Source organism: Tribolium madens, unplaced genomic scaffold (genome assembly GCF_015345945.1).
Source record: "Tribolium madens isolate multiple individuals breed KSU strain unplaced genomic scaffold, Tmad_KSU_1.1 Scaffold_1;HRSCAF=32;Tcas5.2_LG8, whole genome shotgun sequence".
NCBI classification, from domain to species: domain Eukaryota; kingdom Metazoa; phylum Arthropoda; class Insecta; order Coleoptera; family Tenebrionidae; genus Tribolium; species Tribolium madens.
Window position 1 is genome coordinate 3,442,061 of NW_025400984.1, and position 7,839 is coordinate 3,449,899.

General features: G+C 32.2%; 1 protein-coding gene across 2 annotated transcripts in view; it reads right to left on the reverse strand.

Moving 5' to 3' along the window:
- Nucleotides 1-7,839, reverse strand: part of LOC123003952 (dynein axonemal heavy chain 3) — a 27,091-nt gene that overhangs the window by 12,569 nt on the left and 6,683 nt on the right. Inside the window, exons 7-10 of one of the 2 annotated variants that reach the window (XM_044397028.1) lie at nt 5,822-6,286; nt 5,642-5,773; nt 1,012-2,910; nt 425-964 (exon numbers count right to left, since the gene is read on the reverse strand). In XM_044397028.1, coding sequence (XP_044252963.1) covers nt 425-964; nt 1,012-2,910; nt 5,642-5,773; nt 5,822-6,286 — 3,036 coding nt within the window. Of the gene's footprint in view, nt 1-424; nt 965-1,011; nt 2,911-5,641; nt 6,287-7,839 lie in introns of both variants that reach the window. The other variant, XM_044397027.1, reaches the window with a different exon arrangement.

The window sequence follows — 7,839 nt, forward strand, 5'->3', positions numbered from 1 at the left end:
CAATAATATTTTAAATGATTTATAAAATAATTTTATTTTGGAAAACAGTTAAAAAAAATTATTAAATTAATACTGATTTGTTTTTTCGTCAATGTCATCATTAATGCATAATTTTTTCAAAAAACGTTTTGTTAAATTTTTCATTAATAAAATTACCTTTTCATTTAACTTGACGTTTGCCAATTCAAAATAAATGGCAACTTAATTCGAATTGGTTTAATAATTTTGAACGAAATTTTCGTTTCACTTTCTGTAAACCGGCTCCTAAAAGAATTTATCTTGAAACTACGTCAAATTGCAATGCGATAATTTACGACCTTGCCTTCTTGTGGTTAGAAGGGTCAGCATCCCAGCAGGTGCTGGTTTACTGAGGCGTCATTTTCACTTTGTTCGACTGTACCACCTGGAAGAGTATGGTACTTACCATCATGGATGTGGTTCTAGCACTAAAATTAACAACGTTGGGTAGAAACTTGTCTTTGGAGAGGCCGACTAGATGATCTAGTACTACTGCAGTTTTACCAGTACCAGTGGGACCAACAAAAAGTACCGGAATCTTGTTGGCTTGGTACAACTTGAGGAAAAATCGTTGACAACATGACTGATTTGTTTGTATTATCAATTCGGAGGGTTTGGCGTTTGCTGGAATTTGCTGTACTTTATCCACAGTATCCAACCAACTTATCCAAGTCCCATTGTTGCGTTTATCATAAATCCATTCAAAAACAACAGCTCTTTCGGGGAAAATCTGTGCTTTACTCAATTTGTACGACTTGGGTTTTGGATAATGTTTCGAATCGCCGTTCAAAACTTTTCGTAGGAAAACATCGAAGCTTTGTTGACCCTCGAGGGTCAAAGTCGACCCCAAACCCCACACTAGAGAGAAGAGAAAAACACACTGGAGCCACACAGTACTCACTTGTTGTTCCCCAGCCAACATACAAGTAAACAATCGTGTGAAACTCTAAAATTCAAATTGGTACCACTGATTGTCATTTGGGATTCACTCACGTGAAACAAATGCGTTTCAGAGGTTTCAACAAATGTCCGACATTTGTGTTTAATATGATCGAAACACGCTGGTACCAACCATTCGATCAAATCAATCAAAATCTCCAATTGTTCTGGTAGAAGCGACTTTTCCAGTGTTGCCAAATACGAATCCATCAATGGTCGCCAACCCAACAAGTACGGTTCCATGTAGATCATCCCACAGCGTGAGACAGTCGCTGGTGAGGCTTGTTCCAAATCAGCTGGTTCAAAAATCAAATTCATTTGAATCGACATTTGGATGATTTCCCCCGACATCAAACACAATTTTTTGTTATCGTCAAGTACCGTGTTCATGTTTTCGATCCAGACGGCGTCGACTGGACCATCAAAAAGTATCCATTTCCGGTCTTTGGTCGGACTATTCGCAAATTCGCGAAACGTATTCGCCAAAACGCCATCGGACCATTCGTGCGATGCTGGGTCAAATTGGCCGTACAATTGACCCATGGTAATGGCTTTAGGGTTGATAATCCGGTAAATCACCCGATTTTCGCGTAAATTAGCCCTTGGATCGGTCGCTAGCACCCCTAAACCTTCGGCAAGGCTTTGATACGCGCAAGTTTTACCGCCCATGGGACGCCCCACAATCATCAACCCATGACGTACCAAGATCATTTCGTAGATTTGCATACACTTATCAACGAACCAAGGAGTGGGTTGTAGATTTTTCTTCTTGATCTCTTGGATTAGATAATCGATGAGTTCTTGGCGTTCAAATTTCGGGATTTCCACTCCTGGGAATAAATCGGAGAAAATCCCTTCGAAAAGTGGCACGTCTTGGGCTAGAAATTTGGGTAAATTGACATCAATGATGGCACGGAGTACTAATTGCGCTTCTGATGTTTTAGGATAAGCCCGTTTTAAGGCCCCTGCTGCTAATAAGACTGATTTTACGGCCCTCATGCCATAGTCATAGTGATTTTGTGATGATAATTGTTCAGAACATAGTTTATAAGTGTGTACTATTTTTTGGGCTAAACTCCCAGCTTCGACAAACCCATAGGAATACAAGGAAATCTCCCCTATCATAGCATAATCCGGTACCATCATCGCCACGGTCCGGAACAACACTTTTAAATTATCCGGTAGTTCCTGTCGACCGGCATACCCCGGATTCATGGTTATAAAAACAGTACACGTAGGATTCAACGTGATTTCAGTCCCTTCAAAAACAAACTTTTTCAGTTTTGCGGCCACGGCCATCTGGATGCTTAAAATTTGCTGTGCAACGACTGAAAGCACCTCTAATTCGATCCGATTGAACTCATCAAAACAAGCCCAAGCACCAGCTTGTGCCAACCCTTTGAAAAACTTCCCCAATGCCTTATAATCCAACCCATCTGAACAATTAAACACCACGCATTTCTTAGCAACGGCTTTAGCTAAGTCTTTACAGGTTTCTGTTTTGCCAGTACCGGCTGGGCCTTCAGGAGCGCCTCCTAGATTTAGTTTGAGGGCCCCCATGAGTGTGCGATAGCAACGGTCGGTAAGTGGGGTTGCTACGAGACGACCTGTGTTACCAAGATACTCAAAGCCGTACAAAACTTCGGTTGTTATCATTGCGACGGTTACTATGGCATCTTGCCAGTAGTACCTCAATTGTGAGATCCAATTGAAATCGCTGATTTGGGTCACTTTGAGGTCGTGGAGTTTTTTGACGATGTCGCGGCCGTGGACGTCGATGACGATGAGGGCTTCGACGGTGACTTGGGTGCCGGGGTGGAGACGACCTTGGATCATACGGACGCTGGTCTCGATCTGCTTGGTGCAGAGGTAGATCTGGTCGTTGAGGGAACCATCGATGATGGATTGGGTGACGTCGGTGGTCCATTGAATGCAGTTGCAACATTGGACGATCTACAGGGTTAAAAAAGATTGTAAAATATTTTAGGACGTGGACCAAAATAAACAAAAAAGTCTTAATAAATATGGGTCCGCAAAGTAACGATTTGGGATTGAGAAAAAATTTAAATAAACAATTTAAAGAACAAAAAAAACGAGAAAATCTGAGGCCGTCGAAAAAACTAAAGAAAATGAAGATGATGATGAAGGAAAGAAGAATTAATTGACGGTTTCTTAAATTTTATTCTGTTTTGGACATATTATATTGTAAAGTTCTTATGCTTTTTTCTTTTTTTAATATTCCTACAATTTTTTAATGTGTATTTTTTGTATTTTATTCTCTTATTATTACAATGAAAAACAAAAAATTAGTTGCTTTTGTGTAATTTTGACACCAAAATGACCTGATTTGAATCCACTTGAAATCTCTTGTTTAGTGTTTTACGTATATTTCGACCTATGATTAGTACCATTATTATTATTATTATTATTATTATGTTAAGAAAACGAAAAATTTGTGGTTTATGTAATTTTAACACCCAGAAGAACGGATTTTCGTCCACTTGAAATGTTTATTAGTTATCAGTTTTTTAGCCTATTGTGATTATCGTGATTAATAATAAGGACTAATATTTTTGGTCTTGACCAATTTTGAGCCCACTTGAAGTGTTTTGGATTAAATAAAACTTGAAAACTTGATCCGAATCAAAAAATTGTCAGGGCATAATAAAAAAAGGAAACCGGCAACACAAAAAATAAAGAAAAAAATATTTATCTAAAAAAAAAGAAACAGTGGTTGAAACAAACCCTGAAACGATAAGTTAACAATTGGGAAAAGATATAACAACAAATTTAGAGAACAAAAAATAAAAAAAATATAAGAAAAAAACGTAAAACAAGCAAATCAGATAGAAAACTACGAATTTAGAAAAAAAAAACTGAGGATTTCTTGACAATTTCAAATTTTATTTTTTTTGTTTATACGTCTTACTGCATGTTGTAAAGCTTTTATGCTATTTTTCTAATTTTTTTTATGTTCTTACAATTTTTCAAAGTGTAGGTATTTTTTGTGTTTTATTTATTTATTACAATGGAAAACAAAAAAATAGTCGTTTTTGTGTAATTTTGACACCAAAATAACCTGATTTGAATCTACTTAAAACTTCTTGTTTAGTGTTTTACGTACATTTAGACCTATGATTAGTACCATTATTATTATTATTATGTTAAAAAAACAAAGAAAATGTGATTTATGTAATTTAATTAAGACCTACAAAAACGGATTTTCGTACACTTGAAATGTTTCCTAGTTATACGTTTTTTGACCTATTGTAATTACCGTGATTATTATTATGGATTTTGAATGAAAAAAATGTGGTCTTATTTATTTTGCCACCGACTTGACCAATTTTGAGTCCACTTGAAGTGTTTTGGATTAAATAAAAACTTGAAAATTTATTCTGAAGAAACCGAGAAGAATTATTTTAATAAAAATGACAAATAAAGAAGCGAAATTTGAGAATAACATACGGAAGTAGAATCAAAAAATTGTCAGGGCATAATAAAAAAAAGAAAACCAATCCGGCAACACAAAAAATAAAGACAAAAATTATTATTTATCTAAACAAAGAGACAGTAGTTGAAACAAAAAACTGAAACGGTAATTTAACAATTGGAAACAGGGATTTAGAGAACAAGAATAAAAACCATACAAGAAAAAAACTTAAAACAAGAAAAGCAGATAGAAAACTACGAATTTAGAAAAAAAACTGGCAATTTCTTGACAATTTCAATTTTTTTTTGTTTATACGTCTTACTTCATGTTGTAAAGCTTTTATGCTATTTTTCTAATTTTCTTAATGTTCTTACAATTTTTTATTGTGTAGGTATTTTTTGTATTTTATTCATTTAGTACAATATAAAACAAAAAAAATGTTTATTTTGTGGAATCAAAAAATTATCAAAGCATAATAGAAAAAGGAAACCAATCCGGCACAAAAAATAAAGAAAAAAAAATTGTTTATCTAAAAAAAAGAAAGAGTGGCTGAAACAAAACCTGAAACGGTAATTTAACAATTGGAAAAGGATATAACAAAAAAATAAAGAACAAAAAATATAAACAATACTAGAAAAAAAAAACGTAAAACAAGAAAATTAGATAGAAAACTACAAAAAAAAACTGACAATTTTTTGACATTTTTAAGTTTTATTTTTCTTTTGTTTATACGTTTTACTTTATGTTGTAAAGCTTTTATCCTATTTTTCTATTTTTTTTTCTAATTTTTACAAATTTTTAGTGTTTTTAGAATTCTGGTGTGATGTTTAATATGTATTTTTTGTATCATAATTTTTATTACAATGTGAAATAAGACAAAAATGAAAAAGTCTTAATAAACATGGGTCCGCAAAGCAACGGTTTTGGAGATTTTGAAAAGTATTCGTTTTTTAAAACATTTATTTGCAAGCTGTTCAAATAAAAAAGAAAAGCTTCTAGTAAATATTCCAATTTTTTTATTTTGGTCCACACTAGTACCTCCATTATTATTTTACAATCCTTTTTTAACACCCTGTATAGAGAATTTTTTGTACTATTTTTACACTTTCTGTTAACATCAAGACTTTTTAAAGTAATACATATGCTAACAAATATCCCTACAATGTAGTAGTTTTAAATGATTTGCAATTTCTACAAAACATTTGCGAATCCAATAGGATTTGACCATTTTGTTTTTAGCACTAAAAATACCTGTCCTGGCCAGTGGTGAATCCAATCGATCCTATTGGCCGTGGCTGCTGCCGTCAAAGACTCACTCATTATATCTTTGAGCGATTGTATCATCATACTTTCGACTTGTACTAACCATTTCTCCACCATTCCCTTTAAAAAAAAAATAAAAAAATCATATTGGTACAAACAACGGCTCACCTTCGCCTCGGCCGGTATAATTTTGCCACTAAACGGCACAACCTCATGCTCCACACTCAGCATTCCAACGATCTCTTCCTCGTCGGTAAAATCCAACATATTGATTCCTTCGAAACATTTTTTTAAATGTGGTTGGACCCGATAAGGATCTTTGGTTTCCGAAAGTATTTCCAAAAGTTCGTCGTTTGATAGGAAGAAGAATCGTGGGAAGAAAAGACGTTTCTTTTCGAGATAATCGTTGAGACCTTTTTGAATGTCGTCCAAAAGTCGGTTGTTGTCCCTTAATGAAGTCAACATGTTTTTATAATCGGTAGCGGCTAAAACTTTTGGATGTTTGCTGGTGTTGTGCTGAATTGCACGCCAGACTTTATCGACTTGTTTGAAATTTCGAGCTTCGGTTGGCATTTGACGCATTATGTCTTCGCTGCTGAAAATTGGCTCCAAATACATCCAAGTGCCTTGGCACTAAAAACACAAAACTGTGCTAAAAACTTCCTTTTTCCGATATATTTTTGTTATAAATTTATTTTTATTCTTTAGACTATTTTATTCAAGACTGTAGATTTCAGTAAAATCAATTTTCAGTACTTATTTTATGAAAAAAAAAAGAACTTGGACCATATTTTCAGTCAGACCCAAAAAAAATCATTTAAATTAATTTTTCCCAACATATTTTTTCTACATGTTGTGAATTTTATTGTCTTTTGTCATAAAATGACAAAGTTACAAAGTTTTAAGTTTAGTCATCAAAATATCAAAATTTTGACTATTTATTTCGAAACTAAAAATAGTATGTATAAAATTCAATTTTTAATTTACGTCTGAAAATTTGATTTTTTATTGAATTAGACTTTCACACTTTTTACAAGATTATAAAATGGCTGTTTTTTGAGTTTTGTAACCCATCAAGAACCGGAAATTTGAAAATATATCTTTCAAAACACAAAATCACTAAACAATATTTTCATAATAGTTTTTTTAATTATTTAATCTTTTATTTTTCGAGTGTATTTTCTTCAAGTTTTTTTTATTATTTTCAAATTACTAATTGTAGTAAAATAATTTTTACAAATTTTTATACGTCACGTTATTCTGCGTAAAAAAATTGTTTTTCAGTCACTAGAAATAGTAATATGATTTTGACTATATTTTTGAAACTGAGGGCCGTACTCTTCAGACAGTGTCTATATTGTTGCGAAATTTTATAAGTCGGACCTAAAAAATTCTTTTAAATTTATTTTTCCCAACATATTTTCTCTACAGTGTGGTGAATTTTACTGTCTTTTATCATAAATTTAGAAAGAACATAATTTTAAGTTTAGTCATCAAATTATTAAAATTATGACTATATATTTCGAAACTAACAAAAAATAATACCTATAACATTCAATTTTTAAGACTATTTAACGTTTGAAAATTTAATTTTTTTATTGATTTAGACTTTCACACTTTTTTGAGTTTTGTACCCACCAAAAACCGGAAATATGAAAATACCTATCTTTTAACACACAAAATTTCTAAAAAATATTTTTCAGAATTGTTTTTTCGAATTATTTAATCTTTTATTTTTCCAGTGTATTTTCTTCAAGTTTTTTTTTATAATTTTCAAAATACTAATCATAAAGTAAAATAATTTTACAAATTTTTATAAGTCTCATTATTCTGCATAAAAAATAATTTGCAATCACTAGAAAAAATAATATGATTTTGATCATATTTTTGAATCTAAGGGCCGTAATCTGACAGTTTTTGTCGACATTTTCAAAATTATAAACAGCATCTAAAAAATTCTTACAAATTTTGATTCTTTAGCTCATTTTGAGAGAAAAAACTGAACTGACTGACTGAATCAGTCATAAAAAAAGAAATTTGGGGAAAAAAATGAGATTATTTTAAAAAGCAGGTATTAAACTTTTGTATTAATTTTTTATCCGTACTGAGATTTGACCATATTTTTGAAACTAAGAGTCGTAACAAAAATATTTTCACAAATTCTTACTCTTCAGAAAATTGTACAT